This window comes from Scyliorhinus torazame, chromosome 14, assembly GCF_047496885.1.
Source record: "Scyliorhinus torazame isolate Kashiwa2021f chromosome 14, sScyTor2.1, whole genome shotgun sequence".
Classification (NCBI taxonomy): Eukaryota; Metazoa; Chordata; class Chondrichthyes; order Carcharhiniformes; family Scyliorhinidae; genus Scyliorhinus; species Scyliorhinus torazame.
This window is the reverse complement of record NC_092720.1, coordinates 73,443,945-73,467,595: the sequence shown is the minus strand read 5'-3', so window position 1 is coordinate 73,467,595 and position 23,651 is coordinate 73,443,945. Positions and strand designations below refer to the sequence as shown.

Below are 23,651 nucleotides of genomic sequence, written 5' to 3'. Positions count from 1 at the left end.
TCATGGCATCTAATTAGATGCCTGACCCATGTCCCTCCCCACCCCACCAAAACACAGCTAGGAGTCCTGCAAACAACCGAGGCAGGGCCACCTTGGCTTTCCAGCCACTTGTCCAGACCTCTTGCTTTAAGTATATAATTCAGCATTACAATATAGTCCCAGGTCCGTCATTTCATATTCTTTCGTTTCCGAATACTTCCGACAGATCAAGTACCTCAACTGTGGGAGAAAAAAGTTGGATCTGTGCTAGATTTCAGAATTTGCTGGTCTTCCGGGGGGGGGAGAAACATCTATACCCCTTAATTCAGTGCATTGGGGACAGAATATGATCTGCATAATTTCCCTTTATTGAAGTACAACCTCTATTTGTCTGCCACTCATAACTGTCCATAACCTAAACAATCCTCTTATTTATAACAAACTGCTATGGTTTAACTTATACCCAAGTTTAGATCATTTGTAGAAATGAAAATGAGGTTCCAGTGCTGTTGAGTGAAAAGCATGTATTTTACACTCTGTCTGCTTTCTGTACTCTAGTCACTTAGTGCTGCGATGTGTAAAATAATTGTGAATGAGTGGCATCTTTGTTCCACTAACGCTGAGCTGAATTTTTAATGTTTTAAAGGGTACATTCCAGCAGATGTGGATCTCTAAGCAGGAATATGAAGAAGGAGGGAAGCAATGTGTTGAAAGAAAATGCCCTTGAACTTAAAGAAATTAGTTATGGATACGTTACCTGTGAAGGTTTTACAACTGTCTTATTTTCTTTTGTCCCAAGTAGGGTTCTCAGGAACAGTGCTCAACCTCTTGTACACTTTTTTTATGGGTTTCTTTGTATAGTGGCTAGATACTAATGTATATTTTATAAAGGTTTTTTTAAAAACTGTTCAGCCAATTTTATTGATCAACTGGGTCCCCAAAGACATACATTTATAAACTGCTTCAATTTACTATTTGTATTAGATGCAAATCATGCCATGTTCAAATAACACCAAATATGTCACACTAGTGATATTTTTGTAACAGTTTATCTTGTGCCTTTTATTGAATCAGTTGTTTACATGTCAGCCGAAGGTGAATCTAGAAGGAACAGTGGGATAAACCTACCTGCAATAATCCTTATCAATTTACAATTTGTATGTGTACTTCAAAACAAACTTGCATAGACTGTTTAAATTATGCAACTCCAGACAATAAAACATCTTTTTATTTACAAGTTTATTTTCACATTTGTACATTTTCTTCACATTGCAAGGTTAACTTTGTGCTGATGCAGATCGCTGAGGGAATTTTTCACGTAGAACTTTTTCTTCCTCCTTTTTTGCCTTCTCGGCATTGTTCTTTTTATATAGATGTTTTTCAATACGTCGCCTAGCACAAATAAAATAAAGTTTGGTTTTTTGCATGATACCATTTTGCTAATTTCTCCCTCGACCCTCACTGTCTCTGAATTATCAGACTGCTTGTAAAACATCCAGTACTGAATGAGCAAAGATTTACTTCAACTAAACATTGGGAAGACCAAAGTCATCAGTCCCTGCCAATAACTCCATGCTCTCTGGCAACTGCCTGAAGATGAACCAAATTGTTTGCAACCTTGCTGCCTTTTTTGACCCTGGGATAAGCTTCCAAACGCCCATATTGTGCCCTCACTAAGGTTATCTATTCCATCCTCCAATTACTGCTTGACTACTCCTGCCTCATCTATTTATTTTGTTGCCACTAGACCGGACTATTCAAATTAACTCCTGGCTAGCCCCCCTCATTCTAGTGATGTGCTCATCTAAAACTTTGTTCACCGATCAGTCCCTACTGACTTACATTATCTCCTGGTTTTAAAAAAAGACTTAAATTCTCATTCCTATTTTGAAATCCTGTGCTCCTCCATCGCTAAACTGTTCCAGCCCTGTAACTCTCCAAGATATCTATGCTTCTCCATTGCTGACATCTTAGCATCCCAGATTTTAATTTATCCACCATTTGGAGGCAACCTTTACCTCCAAAGCTCTGACATTTCCTCCCTAAATCCTTCCAGCTCTCTAAGATCCTCCTTAATATCTACCTCATTGATCAAGCTTTTCCTTATCTGCCTTAATATTGCTTGTATGCTTAGCAATGCTTCTGTAAAGTATCTTGGGATGCCAAAGGCACTATATAACAAATTTGAGAGGGTATGGTACCTGGCCAAGTGCCATTCTTCACACTTATGCACCAGAGCAGTCTACTGCTGCCCTCCACCCATTTCTAGCTGTTATCACTGAATGCTAGCTGGGAAGGAGTATTGTTTTGTTTTTCACCTACTCTTCCAAGGTGGAGTCTTTTGTAAAAACCATACCTAATGCCACTGAACAGGCCATCGTAAGTCTGTATTGGTGGATATTCAGATTTGAGATCTGTATGTTTTTAATTAGTTGAGTTTATTTATAGCTACAGAAAAAATCTTCCAGTAGCAAAGCAGCACAGGCCACACAGTACTGGTTTCCTGGTTGGGTGACACTTTTGGTAAAGTTCAAGTTAAGCTTTAGTTTGGTGTCGAGACCGCTAGGGTATTAACTCTATCTTTTACCACAATGTCATGTTTAAATAAATTTTACCGAAAAACAAGTTAAAACATTACAGCACAGTACAGGCCCATCAGCCCTCAATGTTGCTCCGACCTGTGAAACCACTCTAAAGCCCATCTACACTATTCCCTTATCGTCCATATGTCTATCCAATGACCATTTGAATGCCCTTCGTGTTGGCGAGTCCATTACTGTTGCAGCCCCGGGACCCATTCTGCTCCGGAAACATGTGCGGGTGCACAAATCAGACCCACTGGTGGAGAAGGTACATCTACTCCACGCAAATCTGCAGTACGCCTACGTGGTGTACCCAGACGGCCGACAGGACACGGTCTCTCTGCAGGACCTGGCGCCCAACATTGATGGCTCGCGGTAAGAGTGGGAGGGACTCCTGGTCAGCTATATTTGATACAGGGTGGCGCCCATCAAGCTATAAACTGGAAACAAACAGATCAGCCATGATCTTAATGAATGGCAGGATCAAGGGGCTGAATGGCCTACTGCTCCTATTTTGTATGCTCTTGCTCTGAAATATCACATGTATGGTTAAAAAATTAATGGGTGACATTACTGTAAACATTGTAAATTCAGCTGAATGCTAAACCGATAAAAATCTGATTTATTACCTCACAAAAATATCCACGAATGGTGGTGTGTAAAATCGTTTTCTTCTGTATATCTTGTTTAGGTACCAAGGAATGGGCCATTCCCTAAATTTGTGCCTAGTAAGAAGAAACCGATAAAATACATGCCCACCACTTTCTATTTCACCAATTTATCAACTGTAACATGGAAACTTAGTATAACAGCAGACAGTATTAGAATGCAAACTACCTTGAATAAAACTGGTGGATTCACTGATTCTGGAAAATTTCCATGGTAGGATTATTTGTTTTTGGATTGGGAAGTCTCATCACATCAAGTTCATGATAACCATCAAAATTTCAAATTAAGCTCCATAATATTCCTGTTTTCAGTGATTCTGTATTTTTAAATTCTTCCATTTCTATCAGCCATTAAAAACGCATGCAGTACAAGTAAAAAATAATAGAACCGATTGCTGCTCCTCAAGTTCTGGCATCCTGCGTAATATTATTTAATATTGTACGTTTGATATTTGTATAACTTTGATAGTGAGCATACCATACCAGAATGATTAATACCAGTCTGTTCTATTCATCGGCTTGCTCAGTGGTAATATTCTTGGACCGCGGTGAAAGCTGTGGGCTTTGGCCCCACACCAGGCCTCAATGGACAATTCCATAATAAATCTAATTGTGTTTTGAATTGTCTTTATGTGTAGATCTGCCATACCACATTTTTATATTTACATAGCTTTTACTTCTGAACTATTTAGAGAATTGACTAATCCTTCACCTTTAGATAATTTTAGACACTCTGGATCGATTGAAATGTTAACATAACAGAAGAAAATAATTCAATTCTAACACAGCCTCTGTAACAATGAGAACTCAAAACCAAAGTTTAAATATGTGTTTTTTATGAAAGATATGCACATCTGGCAAAATACATTTCAATGTAATAAACAAACTTGTTTCTCACCATATGTTGTGCCCAAAGATGTCCCTCCTCCAAGCTCCAGGACGGCCTTTTTCCTGTCCAGTCTGCAGCAGTCTCAGAGCATCTTCACGTTCTTGAACAATTGAGTCAATTCTTGCCATAGATCGTTCTACCTATTAATAATAGGACATTTTTGACTATATCTTTCAAATATGGAAACCAGAGAATACACCTCTGTTATAATTAGTGTGCAATATTTGTGGACTGGAATAGTTGAAGAAGACCATGATAAGCTGCTGAGTCAAACCCAAGTCACACAGAACCACAGCTAACTTAAATTGTGGCAAACCTTTTTAATTCATCTTTGGAAAGTATTGTAGTTTTACAATGTGAATTAAAATCAAGAAGTATTAGGTCCAGAATAGTCTGGCAGTTTATTCCTTACTTTCTTTACGCGCTCTGGACTTGGCATTTGTAATCGTTGTCGCTTTGCTTCTTGCTCTAAAGTCAAAAGCATATTCTTTTCTTTGAGAAGGACATACCTGCAGCAAGAATATAATTAATGTTATCATGAAACACAAACAAGTGAAAGAAAGCTCAGGATCAAGAAAATTGACTTTTCCAAACAAACATACAGCCCAGAATGGTTACAACAGGGACGACAATTTAGCCCATCCAGTCCATGCCAAATGACAATCATCACTAAAGTACTTTTCTCACAGTAGGAAATTATTTTAAACATCTGGGATTAGACTATACAACTAAAGCACCATAAAATGTACCAGAGCTTGTGTAAATCTTCATTGCTTTTTATTCGTAGCTGTTTTGCTGTCCAAGGTGCGCCTAGAAAGCAAGTCCAATAGCACAATTTAGATTCCACAATCAAGGTGGAAGACGAATCCTATAAAAGTACAAATTACCAGGGTTGAAAAAGATATGTTATATTAAATAGTGATTAAATGTGTTTAGCTTGGGTTGTAATATCCTGAAAACCGGAGGAAGGAAAGGGTGTGAGTAACAAGTTTTACAACTTTGAGATCCTAGAAAAACAATTGAAAAAATTTATAAATTTCAAATTCAACATAAAGTGGAGGAAGAGCAGATAGGGTGGGTGGTATGTTTACAGATTGGAACAGCCATGAAAGTGGAATGGCTATCAAACTATTAGAATAGAAACAAACAATACTAGAACATAAAAGGCCGCAGGCTGGAATTGACAGATTATTTTATCAAAAGGCGATTACCAGTTTTCTAATATTTTGTTTGAATTGTTGGAAAAACTTCTCCATCAATGGCATCCTTATTGAAGATTTGGGTTTTATAAGGTAAAAATTGTGTGGAAAATAATTGTTTGATATGTTAAAGAAAGTAGTTTTAGAATTAGAGGTGACGAAGATCGACTTGTGGACAGAGAAGATAGATCAAAAATAATGAAAAGCCACTCGGGTTGTAACAGTTAATTAGATTAGTGAGAGACATGAAGAAACTACCAATAATTCAAATAAAATGTTTATTGTCTCAAAGAACATGGAGACAATGGTTAATTGCACTGCAAAAATTAATGTGAGGGAAAACAGTTGAAAAAGTAGATGGATTTAGACCAGCAATGTGTCTGATGCCATTAAATTATAGATAACTATAGGTATGAAGGAGAGAGAGAGGAGACATCAATCAATTATGACAACTGATTTGAGGAAAAAGACATTCTGTACTTTGGAAGTGCATCATGCTAGTTTCTTTTAAATTAAAAGTTTATATAAAGACAACCTACAATAAATAGTTCAAAATTATGTAAATGTCACATGTAAATGTGTTTAGAAAGTATCAATGTAGGATTTTGCAAAAAACAACTTACCAGATTTTACAGTCTGTTCTCCCCAGTTCTTACGGTCATCAAAGAATTCCTCCAGCCCTTGACAGAAATCAGAAGTGTGCAGGGATCTACACTGTAGACTCAGGCTCGATCCTAGCCCAATTTTCTGAAACTTGGTCAAGTTTTCCCTTTAATAAAAGGAACATGGAACATGTTGACAAGTTATGGAATGCCATCTTCAGTTTACAAATCAACTTAATGAACAATGATTCATTGAAATATTCCATTTTGTTTCAATGTCCATCATTTCAGGAGCTCCAAATGGACATGTTTCTTGATAGACATTTTCATTCCTTTCTTGTTTCCTCCCATTATAAATCATACTTTGCTTAGTCGAGCATCTTGGATGCTGTTACTTGTGTGATCAGCTAACAAAATGTTATTACATTTTTGAGGTTATTAACTTCTGTCACACTGCTATTTGTGAGTACATCTTTGTTTTCCCTTTTCCAGGTCCCACAGGTTACTTACAATGCCATATGTAATTATTTAAACGGTCAAACTCCTCCAAGAACTTAAAGAACCAAAGCTGCCATCTGCTCCCATCTAGAATTTACAGCTGAGCCAAGTCCTGGGAAGTGTGTATATTAAAGACATAGGGTTGACTTAATGGGACAAAAACAGAGTCCTGCTTGGCGGCGAGAACGACACTGCTACTTAACAGCACTTTTTGGGGCCTTGGCGAGGCACGCTCTGCCGGAGCCACACTTACCTGATTTCCTGCACTGACGAGCTTAGTTCACCAGTGTAGGAAGTGTATTTGCAGATCGGGGTGTCATTTTGAAATGCGCCCTGATCTTTCGACCCCCTCCCCAACACTCCATTGCGGCCTCCGGACATCCACCCACCCCCCCTCCAACTGCACCCAACTTACCTCTTAGGGTTCCTCAAACACCATCTCACCCCACTTCCTAAAGGCAAGGCACCTCCAGAGCCAATCCAGGGCATGGGAACCAGGCATCCGAGCACTTCCAGTGCCCCTGCCAGCCTGGTAGTGCCATGTTGGCACCCTGGCACTGACAGGCCCAGAGCCCGACCACCGGGGGGGCGGGGGGGGGGGGAAGTTCTCTAATGGCCTGGGACACATCCACCCCCCAGTTGCCATTATGCCTGGTCCATGTTTGTAGAAACCAGTGATAAACTACGCCCTGGGAGAATATGTTGCAAACATATAATAATCTTTATTAGTGTCACAATTAGGCTGACATTAACACTGCAATGAAGTTACTGTGAAAATCCCCTAGTCACCAGACTCCGGCGCCTGTTCAGATACATTGAGGGAGAATTCAGAGTGTCCAATTCACTGAATAAGCACATCTTTTGGGACTTGGAGGAAACTGGAGCACCCGGAGGAAATCCATGCGACGAGGGGAGAACGTGCAGACTCCACAGACAGTGACCCAAGCAGGAAATTGAACCTGTGTCTCTGGCAATGTGAAGCAGCTAACCACTGTGCTACCGTGTTTCAATGAGCCTAATGGTTAATTTAAATATGTTAATCTGGGTTTTGCCTATCGAGGGTGAGATCCAGATCGCGGCATCTTGAGAGATCTTGTTAAATTTTGCGCGCCGAATCTCGTGAGGCATCGTGCAAGATTCAACAGCTGTGTCACAAGGCCATTAAACTTTTTAAAAAATATTTTTTATTCTCCTTTTTCACATTTTCTCCCAAATTTACACCCACCAACAACAAACAATAATCAGTAACAAATATGTCAATCCCCAAATCATAGTCACCATTAACACACACTGCCCCCCTCCCCCCAACCCTGCCACTCACCACCCCCAACTAATGTCCGATGTTATCCAGTTCTTGAAAGTGCATGATGAATAATGCCCATGAATTGGAGAACCCCTCCATCCTTCCCCTCAGTTCAAACTTAACCTTCTCAAGAGTCAAGAATTCCAAGTCCCCCCGCCACGCCAGGGCACAGGGTGGAGAGGTTGCTCTCCATCCCATCAGGATCTGCCTTCGGGCGATCAACGAGGCGAAGGCTACAACATCTGCCGCTGCACCCGTTTCCAACCCTGGCTGGTCCAACACCCCGAATAGGGCCCCCGAGTCCAGTTTCACGTGCACCACTTTAGAAATTACCCTAAAAACCTCCTTCCAGTAATCCTCTAGCTTTGGACAGGACCAAAACATATGAACGTGATTAGCCCTCCCCGCAACGTTCACACACATCTTCTACTCCTTCAAAGAATCGGCTCATCCTCGCCCACGTGAGGTGTGCTCTATATACCAACTTCAGCTGTATCAGCCCCATCCTCGTGCATGAGGTGGAGGCATTCACTCTCCGGAGCACCTCACACCAGAACCCCTCCTCCATATCCTCTCCCAATTCTTCCTCCCACTTTGCTTTGATCCCTTCCGGTGGTGCCTTCTCCTCTCCCAAAATAGCTCCGTAAACCGCTGACACAACCCCCTTCTCCAGTCCCCCCGTCATCAGCACCTCCTCCAGCAGTGTGGAGGCCGGCTCCACCGGGAAGCTCTGTACCTCCTTTCTGGCAAAATCTCGAACCTGCATGTATCGAAACATTTCCCCCTGCTCCAGCCCATACTTCGCTTCCAGCTCCTTCAGACCTGCAAACCGACCCCTAAGAAACAAATCTTTTAGTGTCTTAATCCCCTTCTCCTCCCATTTCCGAAAATTTCCATCCCACCTCCCTGGCTCAAATCAGTGGTTCTCTCATATCGGCTTTTCCCTTGACCCTGCCCCCAACCCGAAGTGTTGGCGAAACTGGCTCCAAATTCTCAATGAAGCTATTATTACCGGACCCCCCCCCCCCCCCGCCCGAGTACTTCCCCGGGGCTATCGGGAGCGGCGCTGTTGCCAGTACTTTGAATCCCGACCCCCTGCACAAACTCTCCTCGCTCTGACCCAGCTCCGCACCTTCTCCACATTCGCCGCCCAATAGTAATACATCAGGTTCGGAAGACCCAAACCCCGTCTGCCTTCCCCTCTGTAGCCACACCTTTCTAACTCAAGCCACTTTCCCTGCCCGTATGAACGAAGTAATCCTTCCCTCAATCTCTCTGAAAAAAGCCTTTGGCAGGAAAATCGCAGGCATGAAAAATAAACAGAAATCGCGGCAGCACGTTCATTTTAACCGCCTGTACCCAACCCGCCAGTGACAGAAGAGACCACCCCACCTTGACAGATCAACTTTCACTCTCCCCACCTAACTAGAAATGTTATACCTGCGGAGCACCCCCCCCCCTCACTCCCGGGCAACCTGCACCCCCAGGTACCTAAAGTGAGTTCCTGCCCTACGGAATGGCAGCCCCCACACCCCTGGCCGAGACACCACAAAATACTCACTCTTGTCTAGATTTAGTTTGTACCCCGAGAAAGACGTAAACACTCGAAGCAGCTCCAATATTCCCCCTATCGACACACTCGGTTCTGACACGTATAACAGCAAATCATCGGCATATAAGGACACCCGATGCTCTATTCCCCCCCGGCACTATTCCTTTCCATACCCCCGACCTTCTTAATGCGATGGCCAATGGCTCAATCGCGAGTGCAAACAGCAGGGGGGACATAGGACATCCCTGCCTAGTCCCACAGACAGTCCATTCCACACCCTAACCATTCTCTGAGTAAAGAACCTACCTCGGACATCCCTCCTAAATCTCCCACCCCGAACCTTATAGTTATGCCCCCTTGTAACATCTACATCCACCCGAGGAAATAATCTCTGAACATCCACTCTATCTATCTCCCTCATCATCTTATAAACCTCTATTAAGTCGCCTCCCATCCTCTTCCACTCCAAAGAGAAAAGCCCAGGCTCCCTCAACCTTTCCTCATAAGACCTACCTTCCAACCAGGCAGCATCCTGGTAAATCGCCTTTGCACCCTTTCCAATGCTTCCACATCCCTCCTATAGTGAGGTGACCAGAACTGCACACAATACTCCAAATGCGGTCTCACCAGGGTCCTGTACAGTTGCAGCATAACCCCAAGGCTCTTAAACTCAAGCCCCCTGTTAATAAACGCTAACACACTTTCGGCCTTCTTCACGGCTCTATCTACTCGAGTGGCAACCTTCAGAGATCCGTGGACATGAACCCCAAGATCTCTCTGTTCCTCCACATTCCTCAGAACCCTGCCGTTGACCCTGTAATCCGCTTTCTTTAAAACTTCTTTCTCTTCTTTTTTGTATTCCTCCAGAATTTCCCTGGGACCAGACTTCAATCTTCTCACCACAGTCTAGGCGGGAGCCATCTGATGTGGGGCATCTCACCTACATCGCGTCCTGGCTTCGGGCCTGCCGCCTCGGCCTCCGTTTAGTTCCGCCCCCGCTGCTCCGACCTCCGCGCTGGGCCCGACGCCTCAGCACCCGCCGCCCGACACCCGCGCGGGGTTCCTCGCCGGTTTTCAAACCAGCCCCACTTGCTACCCGGGATGGCCCCAAAGGCTACCCGGGACGGCCCCAAAGGCCGCCAATAATCGGGGGGGGGGGGGGGGGAAGAGAGAGTGAAGAATCGGGGAAACCCCCAAAAGCGCTTCAAATAGTGGCCATCGGCGGGAGCTCTTCTCGATGCGGCCGACCCTCTTGCAAACGCCATTGGGAGTCACAAGGCCATTAAATCATACCCACTATTCTGCAATTAAAAAAAAATGTGTTCATGTGGCATGGACGTCGCAGGCTAGGTCAGCATTTATTGCCCATCTCATTGCTCTTGAGATGGTGGTGTAAGTATACCCACAATGCTGTTAGGGAGAGTTCCAGGTTTCTGACCCAGCAACAGTAAAGGAAAGGGCAATATATTTCCACGGTATAATTGTGCGTGGCTTGGAGGGGAACTTGAATATATGGTGTTTCAATGCATCTTTTGCTCTTGTCCTTCTTGGTGGTAGTAGCCGTGGATTTGGAAGCTTCTGTCTAGGAAGTCTTGATGAGTTCCTGCAGTGCATCTTGTAGATGGCACACACTGCTGCCTCTGTTCAGCCATGGCAGAGGGAGAATGTTTGTGGATGGGGTGCCAATCAAGTGGGATCCTGGGTGGTGTTGAGGGTTGTTGGAGCTGCACTCATCCAGACAAGTGGAGATTATGCCATCACATTCCAGGCTTGTGCCTTGTATAGGCTTGGGGGGGGGGGGGGGGGGGGGGGCAGGAGGTGAGTTACTCGCCGTAGGATTCCTAGCCTTTGACCTGCTCCGGTAGCCACAGCTGGGTAGTCTAGTTCAGTTTCTGGTCAATGGTAGGCCCCAGATGTTGATTGTTGGGGGGGGGGTTCAGCGATGCTAATGCTGTTGAATGTCAAAGGGCTGTGGTTAGATCTTCTCTTGTAGGAAATGTGTAATGTGAATATCACTTTTCCAGGTCTTGCTGCATTTGGAGATGGGCTGCTTCAGTACCCGGGAGAAGTGGCGAATGGTGGTGAACATCCCCATTTCTGATCTTATGATGGAAGGGAGGTCATTGATGAAGCAGCTGTAGATGGTTGGGCCTAGGTCACTGCCCTGAGGAACTCCTGCAGTGATGTACTAGAGCTGAGATGATTGAGCTCCAACCACCTTCCCTGATACCAGGTATTCCCCTCGCCCTCGCCCCTACCCCCAGGTACTCACGCGCCGACCCCGCCTCTGAAGATGCCATTAAACCGTCTGCACCAGCTCGCGATGCGCGCCGCCATCTTCCACCCACAAGTCACAGCGCCGCCGGTAACCAGGCAACCGGCCTTCCGAGTCGCTCATTGGTCAATATGAAAACCGAAATTAGTTTTCGGTCGTTTTCCGTCCCTAAATAGATATCTAAAGATTGCACTGTGTTTCTGAGGCCAGGACTGCCCAGTCTATGTGTCAGTACCAAAATAAAATACTGCGGATGCTGATAATCTTAAATAAAAACTGAAAATGCTCTCCTTTTGTCAGCGCTCACTTTAGCCCTTCACAAAGGTTCTTCAAAACTAGGAAGGATACAATTTCGAGGTTTATTAAAACAACCACCTGTCTTATTGTAGAATATGATGGCTGATCCTGTTGCCTTGATCAAAGATGGCGCCCGCCGATTTACGCTTAGTGTGACCGCTGCAGTGATCTGAGAGCAACAAAGATGGCGGTGCTGAGTGTTCTGCGGGCCGCCGCCGCTCTGGTGGTTCGGCGTTCTCCTCACAAATTGCAGCATCTAGCTGGAAACAATCTGCTCCGGGCCTTTCCTATAGCTTCCAAAGGTATGGCTGGCGTGTACCGATTCTTTGTTCAGTATGGCTGACTGGGCAGGGCAACCGATTGACCTTGTAAAGTGCAGTAGGCTACAACAACAACAACTTATCTTTATACAGCAGCCTAGTGTACTAAATTGCCCGACGGTGCTCCACAGGAGAGTTGGAAGGCAAAATTTGACATTGAGCCCGTCAGGTGATATTGTATTGGGGCAGGTGACTTAAAGCTGGGTCAAAGAGATCAATGTTAATGAGTGTTTTAAAGGAAAGCGAGGTAGGGAAGTAGAAAGATTGAAGAAGAATATTCCAGAGCATAAAATTTAGGAAGCTAAAGACAAAGCCCGTCGCTAATGGTGGAATGATTAACATTTGGGATGCTCAAGAGACTGGAATTAGAGGAACGCAAGTCACAGAAAATTATGGGAGTGAAGGAGATTGCAGGGATTAATGCCATGGATGGATTTGAAATTGAGGTGTTGCTTAACTGGAAACGATTGTAAGTCAGCAAATGCAGAGGCGATGGGTGAAGAGGACTTGGAGCGAGCTAATTTTGGGCAGCACGGTAGCATTGTGGATAGCACAATTGCTTCACAGCTCCAGGGTTACAGGCTCGATTCCGGCTTGGGTCACTGTCTGTGCGGAGTCTGCACATCCTCCCCGTGTGTGCGTGGGTTTCCTCCCTGTGCTCCGGTTTCCTCCCACAGTCCAAAGATGTGCAGGTTAGGTGGATTGGCCATGCTAAGTTGCCCATAGTGTCCAAAATTGCCCTTCGTGTTGGGTGAGGTTACTAGGTTATGGGGATAGGGTGGAGGTGTGGACCTTGGGTGGGGTGCTCTTTCTAAGAGCTGGTGCAGACTCGATGGGCCGAATGGCCTCCTTCTGCACTGTAAATTCTATGAACACATGGGCAGTAGGGTTTTAAATGACTTCAAATCTGCAGGGGGTAGAATGTCGGAGGCTGGCTCAATAGTCAAGTGATAACAAAAGCTGAATGAGGGTTTCTGTGGCAGATGAATGGAGGCAGGGTAGGAGTCAGGTGATGTAACAAATGTGTATTAGGCAGTTTTCGTGATGGCGCCAATATGTAGTTGGGAGTGTATTTCAGGGTTAGGTATCACACAAAGGTTGCAAACAGTCTAGTTCAGCCTCAAGACAATACAGCAGAAGGACTGAGTCGGTGGTTAGGAATTAATCATTGAGCACAGGAGCGGTAGGGGTACAGGACCTGCTGCAAGTTAACACCGGGGGCAGCAGAATTTTAGATAACCTCAAGTTTATGGAGGAGAGATTGAAGACCAACCAGGATGCATAGGAATAGTTAAGTCTAGAAGTAACAAAAACGTGTGGGGTTCAGTAGCAGATGAGCTGAGACAGGGGCATAGTTAGGCGACGTTATGGAATGTGAACAGGTGATCTTAGTGATGGCATGAATGTGAGGTCAGAAGCTCATCTTGGTTCAAATGTGACACCATGGTTGCAAGCATACGGCGTATTGTCAGACTATTGCCAGGGAGAGGGATGGAGTCAGTAGCCAGGGAACAGTGTTTGGAGTACGGACTGAAAGTAATGGCTTTATTCTTCCCGATATTTAATTGGAGAACATTTCTCCTCCGGTACTGCGTATCAGGTAAGCAGTTTTATTACTTGGCAACAGTGGAAGAGTCTGGAGAGGTGGTGTTGACGTAGAGCTGGGAGTCATCAGTGTATATGTGAAAACTAACGCTGTTTCAAAGGTGCATTTATTATTTTTCTATTGAATGTGTTTGTGTTTCTTTTGTTATATTCTAGTTGCAGTTCGGCTTGGCAGTAATGGAAAACAGATGTTTGCTATCAAGTCCAGTCAGTATTACGACCGTCGCTTTCTGCATCTCCTAGTATGTATCAAAGTTACATCTGAAATTAGTATCAATTAATCCATTAGCATGGAAAGGTACACTGCCTGATATTGAATATGAAGAAGTATATAATTTAGTCATGGGTTAGCAATCAGACTTGTGGGGAGGGGGGAATAAACTGTAGGTTCAATTATTTTTGTACAAATAAGAGCATACTTCTTGAAAATCTTCTTGTTTTTGCTGTAAGGTTTTTGAAACATTTATGAGAGAAGCATTATGGACTTTGCTACGGACAGGAAGGCGGTTAATTTAAACAGCATCAATCTCTCCTCTCACCACCCGTCTATAAGCAGAAAGGTGCTACAATGTGTTTCCCTCTTTATTAACGGTGGCATATTTCCCAACCCTTTTGTTTTTGTGTGATCCTGTTTTCCATTAATAACCCCACAGCAAACTCATGATGAAGTAAAAAGGGTTAGTTTATTTGCACATGTTCAAAACACGAAAGGACGGTCACAATGTCGCCTCCACATTCCGATGTAAAAGAGAGGGATAGAGAAAAGAAGATTTTACAGTACAGAGACCAAGAAGAAAATGAATATTGGTTCATGCGAATTCCGGAGTCCAAACTCAAAGTGCAATGAGATATTCCTTCAGTGAAGTCAGCGGACTGAAACCAATGTTGTCAAATTCACTTTTCCAGTGGTGTTGTGGGTCGTATCTGAAACAACGACGAATCAGACTATAGAAGGGAGATAGATCACTTGGTTGCATGGTGTACTGGAAACAACCTCTCTCTAAATGTCTGCAAGGCCAAGGAACTGATCATCGACTTCAGGAAACGAAGAACTCTTCAGCCCAGCAAGGCAATAATGCTTGTTCAACAAGCCAGATCTTCCACAAAGGATGTGAATCCATGGTCTGGAATTTGACTGGGTCTCAAAGGTTGCCATGTCTCAGCCATTATGAGTTGAAAGGAAGGTTGGAAGGGCCTTTCTGAAACTGCAGTGGGGCTTTTTTTGTTCTGGGGTCACAGGCTGACTGAAATAACATTGAGCATATCTATATTTTATAAAAAACAGTGTGAGGTCTCACAGATTCTTTAAGACTTTCCACATAAAATCCCAGGCTTAAGTGTATTAAATTCACTTGGTTTGTGTTTAGTTTCTTGGTACAACAAATATATTCATATTTGTAATTCATAGATTCAAGTTCTGATTTATGCAAACACTGATGAATTAGTATTGTGTAACCACCGCCCATGATCGCTGAACTCCTTCATTTTTGACCTTGTGCAGCCCCAATTTCCATTGCTCTTTGTCGGCTCTTAAGTTCTAGAATTCTCTACTTAAACTGCCCCACTTTTCTAACTCTCCTTTTGAGACCTGTTTCTTTGATTAAGTTTTTGGACACCTATCTTATTCTCGTTTTATGGGCCTGGTGTAAAATGTTGTTAATTTTTTGGTGAAGTGTCTTGTAATGTTTTATTACAAAGGCTCTATATAAAGTAAAAGTTGTTGGTGTTAATGACATGTGATATTGTGTCTGTGATTGAGGCAAGCTACATAGGTGTCTTGCTACAGCCTACTTATCCTGTCTATTTTCGTTTGTTGTAGGAATCCCATTCCATTGCAAATAATGATATTTTGTAATTTGATAGTGCACAACTTGAGAATGAGAATATGTTGAAAAAAGAGACATGCTGTTGAAGCGCAAGAATACCAAATTTCAAAGGGAGCAACAATTTATACTGCATGAGAAAAGAGTGCTGTTGGCTCTGATTGCTGGAGACATTGCCATGGCGAGTGCCCGTGGGATATTGTTTCCCCCATGCTTTAGTTTAATACAAAAAATGTGCAATGTCTGCGCATGTTCCTTTTGTCTGTAGTGGAGGTCCCTGCCTAAGTAAGCTATGAAGCGAGCTCAACTGGTCATCTTAAACTGTTATTGGCAGCTTACTAGTGATAATTGAAATATTAATTATTCTAACTCTTTACATCATTAAATTAGTGCATATAGCTTTAACACAGTGAAAGTTGCATTAATAAATTTGATTACAAATTCTCAATTTTTCTTTCTGCAGAGATTCTATATTTTATTGACTGGAATACCAATGGCTGCACTAATCACATTTGTGAATATTTTTATTGGTAAGCATTTTATAATAATCATAAATGAGATAAAGATTATTGATAAATGAATGGAATAAACACATTGACATTGAAATAAAATTGAAAGGGAATGGTGGTATGGTTACTAAACTAATAATGCAGAGTTCTGGACCAATGTTCATGAATGCAAATTCTATAGCAGTAACTGAGAAGTTTAAATTCAGTTAGTTAAATAAATCTGGAATAAAATCTTGTATCAATAATAATAAAAATATTTTATTATCACAAGTATGAAGTTACTGTAATAGTGATCATTGGATTTGATTATTAATAGTGACTATTGGATTGTTGTAAAACCCGGTCTGGTTCACCAATGTCCCCAAGGGAAAGAAATATACTGTCCTAACCCAGTCTTGTTTATATTCTTTTTCAGTAGAATGGTAAATTAATCAAATGAACTAACAAACAGCCCCTTAAACGGGCACTATAACCAAAATAAAAACAAAAGTTTTAAAGTAAATTTAAAACAGAGATTCCGGGGCTGATGATGCACTCCACCCTCTGCAGAGCCCACAGATCAATGACGGTCGCCAGTCTGGTTTCTATGTGACTCCAGACCCATTGCAATATGATTGCCTCTTAATTGCTGTCTGAAGTGGCCTACCAAGCCACTCCGGTGTGTAAATTCTCTACAAAGGCTAATGAGTATAAATCTAGATGGATCACCCATCATTAGCCTCAGCTTTGGGTGCAACAAAGGCATAGACAAAGCTAAGATATGGGGACATGTGCTAAAATTGGGAGAGATGGCCCATAGATGAGTAAAGCAATAGCCTGACATAGCCAGACTTGCAGAATCATACCTTGCAGCCAATGTCAGAGAGCTCCAACCCCATTCCTCGATGTCCTGCCCCACCACCAGGATAGAGTGGCAGCACACTGCTATGTGGCTGGGAGTCGGTGGCTCTGGGAGATCTCAACTTTGATTCTTAATTCCATAACGTCTTGAACACTAGGTTAAACATGACAAAGACTTGGGGGGGGGGGCTGTGTAGATTAAGGGGGGGTGGGGCTGTGTAGATTAAGGGGGGGGGGGCTGTGTAGATTAAGGGTGACTATGGGTAATCCCTGATTCCTTTTTGTCATTTGTTTATGTAAACATGTGGGCTGAGGTTTGGGGGTTGGTGGGCGGATGGGATCGTTGCTATTATGGGTATTGACATATCTTGCTGAATATTGTTTATTGTTGATGGGAGAAAATGTGAAAAAGGAGGAGAATTTAAAAAAAAAACATGACAAAGACGCCCGCTGATAACCTACTATCCTCCCGGATCTGTCGTCCTCTATGTAGAAGAACTGGAAGAAGCACTGAGGGCAGCCAGTGTACAGAATGTACTTTTGGTAGCAACCTTCAATATTCTTCACGAACGGTGGCTTGGTAGTACTACTCCTGTCTGAGCTGGCCATGTCTTGAAGGACGTAAATGCCTGGCTAGGCCTGCAATAGGTAGTGAGGGAACCAACAGAAAAGAAAACTTGCCTGAATTCAACCTTATAAAACCTCCTGTCGCAAATGCATCTGTGTATAACAGTATTTGTAGAAGTGACCACCGCACAGTTCCTGTGGCAACAACGTCCTGTATTCTCTCTGAGGACACGTTTGTTTATTTGTTTGGCACTACCATCTTGCTAAATAGGATAGATTCAGATCTAGCAACTCAAAATGAGCAACCACGAGGTGCTGTGGGTCAGCAGCAGCAGAATTGTATCTAAACACAATCTGTAACCTCATGGCCTGGCATATCACTTACTTTGCCATTACCATGAAACCAGTATCTCAATCCTGGTTCAAAGAAGATTGCGAAGCAACATACCTTAAAAAAAAAAAAAAGAGGTGCCTACCTGGGGAAGTTATAACACAGGACTAGATGCATGAGAAACACTAAAAGTAGCCATAGACCGAGATATGCAAATCCACAACCAGTGCATCAGATCAAATCTCTGAAGTCCTGCCAAATCCAGCCAAGAATGTTTACGGGCAATTAAACAATTCACGGGAGGAGAATCCATGAATATCATTCTGCACCTGCATACTAATCTTCTGCAATTCATGTACTGGGACAGCCAGCTCCCTCTGCATCTCAGAACTCAGCAATTTCACACTATTTAGATAATATGCTTTTTTAGCTATTCTGCCAAAATGGCCAACCTCAGATTTTCCCAAATTTTACATTTAGAAAGTTAGGAATAGGTGGAGGGTGGTTCTGTTAATTAAAAATGACATTAGCTCAATAGAGAGGGATGACCTAATTTCAATGAAACCAGGATACAGAAGCAGTTTGGTAGAGATGAAAAATGATAAATGCATGGAGTCACTTGTGGGAGAGGTTTACAGGCCCCTAATAGTATTCACATATTAGGACAATGCTTTCAAGTGGTACTTACTCAACAATAGCCTGCTTCTAGTCTCTCCCACAAGAGGAAACATCCTCCCGATATCTAGTCTATCACGTTCAGAATCATATGTTTCAATAAGATCATTTCTCATTCGTCTAAACTCCATTGTGCATAGACCCAGTCTTTCTTTATAATGAAATGAAAATCGCTTATTGTCACAAGTAGGCTTCAAATGAAGTTACTGTGAAATATAAGATAAGCCCTTCATCCCAGGAATGAGCCGAGTGAACCTTCTCTTAACTGCTAATGGCGGCACGGTAGCACAGTGGTTAGCACTGTTTCTTCACAGCACCAGGGCCCCTGGTTCGGTTCCCGGCTTGGGCACTGTCTGTGCAGAGTCTGCACGTTCTCCCTGTGGCTGCGTGGTTTCCTCCAGGTGCTCCAGTTTCCTCCCACAAGTCCCAAAAGACCTGCTGTTAGGTGAATTGGACATTCTGAATTCTCCCTCTGTGTACCCGAAAAGGTGCTAGAATGTGACGACTAGGAGCTCTTCACAATAAATTCATTGCAGTGCTAATGTAAGCCTACCTGTGACAATAAAGATTATTATTATTGCAATTATATATATTTTTTCAAATAAGAAGACTAAGACTGTACATAAAATTATAGGTGTGGTCTCACTAAGGCCATGCAGTAACCTCTCTACTTTTATATTTTATTCCCCTTGCAATAAACAACATTCCACTTGCTTTCCTCATCACTTGCTGCACCTACATATTATGGGAATATAGTCAATGGGAATCGGGAGGAAAATACTCTACTGGTTGTAGTCAAATTTAGCACAAAGGAAAATGGCTGTGGCTGTTGGAGGTCAATCATCTCAGTCCCACAGCATTGCTACAGATGTTCCTTGGCAATGTTTTAGGCCTACTCATGTTCAATGTTTAGCTGCTGTTGTATAAAGAGTCAAAGGTACTGCTCCTTTTTACAAATATCTTTATTTCACTTTAACAGACTCTGCACAAAACTCTATCTACACATCACCTGACACAAAGGCCACCTGAAGCCTCTTTACATATCAATGTCAATTATTGTATACTTAACATAAATGAGACAACTAATTGGAATGTCTCTTAACCCATTACTTAACAATTCATCTTTAGTTGTTACATTCATGGCTTTCCCTCCATAAGGTTTGAAGTGGGCATATTTTCTGATGATTGCCCAGTATCTAGATCTATTCACAACTCCTCGGGTAACAAAATACTCCATGCCTGCATATAGAGAGACCCGGACAACGTTCAGACTTGGTTGTATAAGTGATAAATGCCAGTCCTTGACCATCTCCAACAAGATGGAATCTAATTTCCTCTCCTTGATATTCAATGGCTGAATTCCCCCACTATCAACATCCTGCCACAAAAATGGACCACAAAATTGTTATAGCAGGTCAAAGGCTGAGCTTTCCATAGCAAATAACTCGGCCCCTGACTCCCCAAAGTTTTGCTCACATTTCTGGACACAAGACAGGACCGTGATGGAGTACTCTACTTGCCTGAATAAGTGCAGCTGCAACAACAGCTGAAGACGCATGGGAATCCAGGATTAAACAGTTTGTTTAAGCGACACTCCATCCACCACTTAAACATTTCACCACCATGCACCATGGCTGGCGTGTTGTGTACTGACAATAAGATGTACCGCAGCAACTTGCCAAAACGTCTTTAACAGCACCACCCAACTCATTATCTCTACCACATAAAAGGACAAGGGACAGTAGGACCATGGAATATTACAACTCACAAGTTCCTCTCCAATTTGGAAATATTTTGCCAATTCACTGTTGCTGGGTCAAAATTGTGGAACTCCCTGTGCCACACTAGCTGTGGCTCAAGAAAGTGACTCCAGCAATTTTGAAGGGAAATGGGGATGGACAATAAATCCCATGAATAATTATAACTTGGTTTTCAAGTTTGTAATTATAATTATTCCTCAAATAAATTGAATTATCTTTACTGAAGTTAGCAGTTGAAAAATTACATTCAGTTAATGTATAAATGGCTGAAACTAGCAAAATATAACTATGTTTAATAATACAGGGCATACAATTCAGAACTGGGTAAAACCGCATTTCACTAGTGAATAAAAAGTAAATTCTCAAGTGCCATGACAAGAGTCAATTCTTCTTGGGAAGAGAAAAAATGTTTTTTTTAAAGGAATGTGTCAATGGTGTTGCATTTCACAGGTGAGGCTGAGCTTGCAGAGATCCCTGAAGATTATGTTCCAGAGCACTGGGAGTACTTCAAGGTACAATATGTTTCTTCTTATGAAAGCTCGCTGCCAACCATGAATTGCAATATTTCTTAACTGAGCTCAGCACAGTTTTAGATATACATTAATTAACAGTTAAGCTTGGCTGTGGAGGCATATCATCCCACTTTTTGTTGACTCATCTATAGAGGACAATAATCTAACTCCATTTAAAATAAAAGAAGCATGTGGAGATATTAAATAGTGTTGGGAGAGTGTTTAAATCTGTATGGCAGGGATGTGGGAAGTCTGGACTTGGTACTATAGAAGGAGAACAGAATTGATAAAACTTGGGGAAGGGGAAAATGGTCTTCTGTTGAGAAGATATTAGAAAGGACAATGGTAAATAGGCTTTGAGGTAGTGGGAACCCAAAATCTGATATGGAAAGGACAAAAGCTATTAGAAAGTTAAATGAGAGGTTGAATTAAATTTTCACAAATAGTCACAATTAAGTGGCATATCTGATTTGAAAACAAAATTGAACATTTTAGAAATAATAGCTATGGAGGGTGTCATGATTAGGGATATTGTTGTTTAAGCTGTAGTAAGTTTCTGGTAACACTTCTGTCTCCTATGTCAGAAGGTTTGAGAATTGAAACCCCATCAAGGACTTGTGTGCATATCCTAGATGGCACAGTATTAGGGAGTGCTCCAATGTTGAGGTTGACATCTTTTAGATCCTTTAAGTTTATCTAGATTATGTACTGAAGTCTCTGGGGTGGATCTTGAATCGTAACTTAAGAAGTGTGAGTGCTAATACTGAGCTGTCCCTAAATGTGACTTAAGGCTTGTATACTGAGATTGTCAAAGAAGAAGCATAGTCATAGAATTTACAGTGCAGAAGGAGGCCATTCGGGCCATCGAGTCTGCACCGGCTCTTGGAAAGAGCACCTTACCCAAGGTCAACACCTCCACCCCATCCCCATAACCCAGTAACCCCACCCAACACTAAGGGCAATTTTGGACACTAAGGGCAATTTAGCATGACCAATCCACCTAACCTGCACATCTTTGGACTGTGGGAGGAAACCGGAGCACCCGGAGGAAACCCACGCACACACGGGGAGAACGTGCAGACTCCGCACAGACAGTGACCCAAGCCGGAATTGAACCTGGGACCCTGGAGCTGTGAAGCAATTGTGCTATCCACAAGTGCTGGCTATGGAGAAAATTCATCGAGGAATTATTTTCTCATCTGCTGTAAATTCTGGGGAAGAAATGAGCAGAAATAAGTTTTTAATAAGGTGTTTAGATACCTCTTTAAAAGTAATTCCATGTCTGTAACACTATTTTCTATTTGCAGCACCCCATAACCAGGTGGATTTCAAAATATGTCTATGACCCACCTGAGAAGAGTTATGAGAAAATGATGGCCCTCATTTCTATTGAAACAGAGAAAGTAGACCTAAGGTAAGTTAGACATATATATATTTGTGATAACAACATTGCCGTCATTACTTTTGAAGCTGTATATTTCAAAATCTATACTACAACTGAAATTGTCTTGTACAAAATGACAGTGGTGGTATCAGCTTGCCAAGCATTCATGTAACACAGGCATTTAAAGATGAGACAAATGTAACTTTCAAACAATAACTACTGCTGGTCGTTTATAGAATTTAAAGCAATTGACACAGCTGAAGTCTCATTTACATCTCCTATGTTTGTCAATTCTGATTCATTTGACATAACCCATTACCCCTCAGTCTGCATCTACTAATTTTGGTGAGGAAGGATTGAATGCGAAGAAGTGCTCTTCTCAAGAGGCAGATTTACATTACTAATAATAACCTTTTATTGTCACAAGTATGAAGTTATTGTGAAAAGCCCCTAGTCACCACATTCCGGCGGCTGTTCAGGTAAGCTGATACGGGAATTGAACCCGCGCTGCTAGCCTTGTTCTGCATCACAAACCAGCTGTCTAGCCCACTGAGCTAAAGCAACCCATATAACCATGTGGATCAGCACTTCTACTTCGAGTAGCACTTCTACATAGGAGTATGAAATCAGAAATTCTTCAAAGTTGGTGTGTATTAGAACTTTTTGAAATCTAAGGCAATTGGTAGGAATTGTGCAAACATGGCACATCAGTAATCAGTTTATTAAGATAAATGTTGGGAGAGGCCTGGGAGCAAACACGCTCCTCATAGCCTTGGTGAATGCATGATTCTGGGGACAGGATCAAAAATGTTTAACAGATTGTAAGTTCGTTACCTTTTAAATACATTAAAAACAGTTTGGGAACGAAGTGTTTGGATTATTTAATTTGTGTTTTGCTTTCTATAATTGTAGGCAGAAGCATCTTGAGGTTCGCCGTCTGATGAGAGAGAGGGGTGATGGTGCTTGGTATCAATATGAAACTCTGGATAAAAATTTGATAGATAATTCTCAGAAGACAAACCCAGATTATTAGGTGAACAAAGATTGCTGGAGAATGCTAATTGCCATTCAAAGAATATGTGAAAAAGTTGTTTAATAAATTATATCATGTCAATATTTGCATCAATATTCTTTTGACAAATAAAGTCCCTCTTGGGGGGGGGGGAGGGGAGGGGGGATCCATGGAGATTTGGGCAGCCGAGGGTGAAGGAGTTCTACTCACACATGCCTAAAGTGTATTCCCGGATTGATTTCTTTATTTTGAGCAGGGTCTTTCTGGCTGGAGTAGTGGACACTGGGTATTCAGCGATTACAATCTCAGACCATGCTCTGCACTGCGTTGACCTGCAGGTTAATGAAGACAGTAATCAGCGCCCGCGCTGGAGGTTGGATGTGGGACTTTTGGCGGATGAAGGGGTGTGCGAGCGGCTGAGGAAATGTATTCAGAGCTACCTGCAAGTCAATGACACGAGGGAAATTTC

General features: G+C 42.5%; 3 protein-coding genes across 4 annotated transcripts in view; 2 read left to right on the top strand and 1 right to left on the bottom strand.

Annotated features, from left to right (window-relative positions):
* actl6a (actin-like 6A) overlaps positions 1–1,216 on the top strand; it is a 33,946-nt gene extending 32,730 nt beyond the window's left edge. For both annotated transcript variants that reach the window (XM_072474350.1, XM_072474349.1), the window contains one exon: positions 626–1,216. In XM_072474350.1, coding sequence (XP_072330451.1) covers positions 626–706 — 81 coding nt within the window. In that variant the 3' untranslated portion in view covers positions 707–1,216. The remainder of the gene's footprint in view (positions 1–625) is intronic.
* On the bottom strand, positions 625–11,653 carry LOC140389811 (large ribosomal subunit protein uL29m-like). The gene is made up of 7 exons (XM_072474351.1): positions 11,545–11,653; positions 5,941–6,086; positions 4,868–4,928; positions 4,531–4,627; positions 4,128–4,258; positions 3,191–3,286; positions 625–1,371 (listed from the first exon to the last, which is right to left on the bottom strand). The coding sequence occupies exons 1-7, from the start codon at positions 11,607–11,609 to the stop codon at positions 1,257–1,259; spliced, it is 711 nt and encodes a 236-aa protein (XP_072330452.1). The 5' UTR covers positions 11,610–11,653; the 3' UTR covers positions 625–1,256.
* Positions 11,654–11,966: 313 nt separating this feature from the next.
* LOC140389812 (NADH dehydrogenase [ubiquinone] 1 beta subcomplex subunit 5, mitochondrial-like) lies at positions 11,967–23,284 on the top strand. Its single transcript, XM_072474352.1, has 6 exons — positions 11,967–12,146; positions 13,926–14,011; positions 16,056–16,122; positions 20,725–20,786; positions 22,094–22,200; positions 23,083–23,284. Exons 1-6 carry the CDS (start codon positions 12,029–12,031, stop codon positions 23,201–23,203), a joined length of 561 nt encoding a protein of 186 aa, XP_072330453.1. The 5' UTR covers positions 11,967–12,028; the 3' UTR covers positions 23,204–23,284.
* The last annotated feature ends 367 nt before the right edge of the window (positions 23,285–23,651 follow it).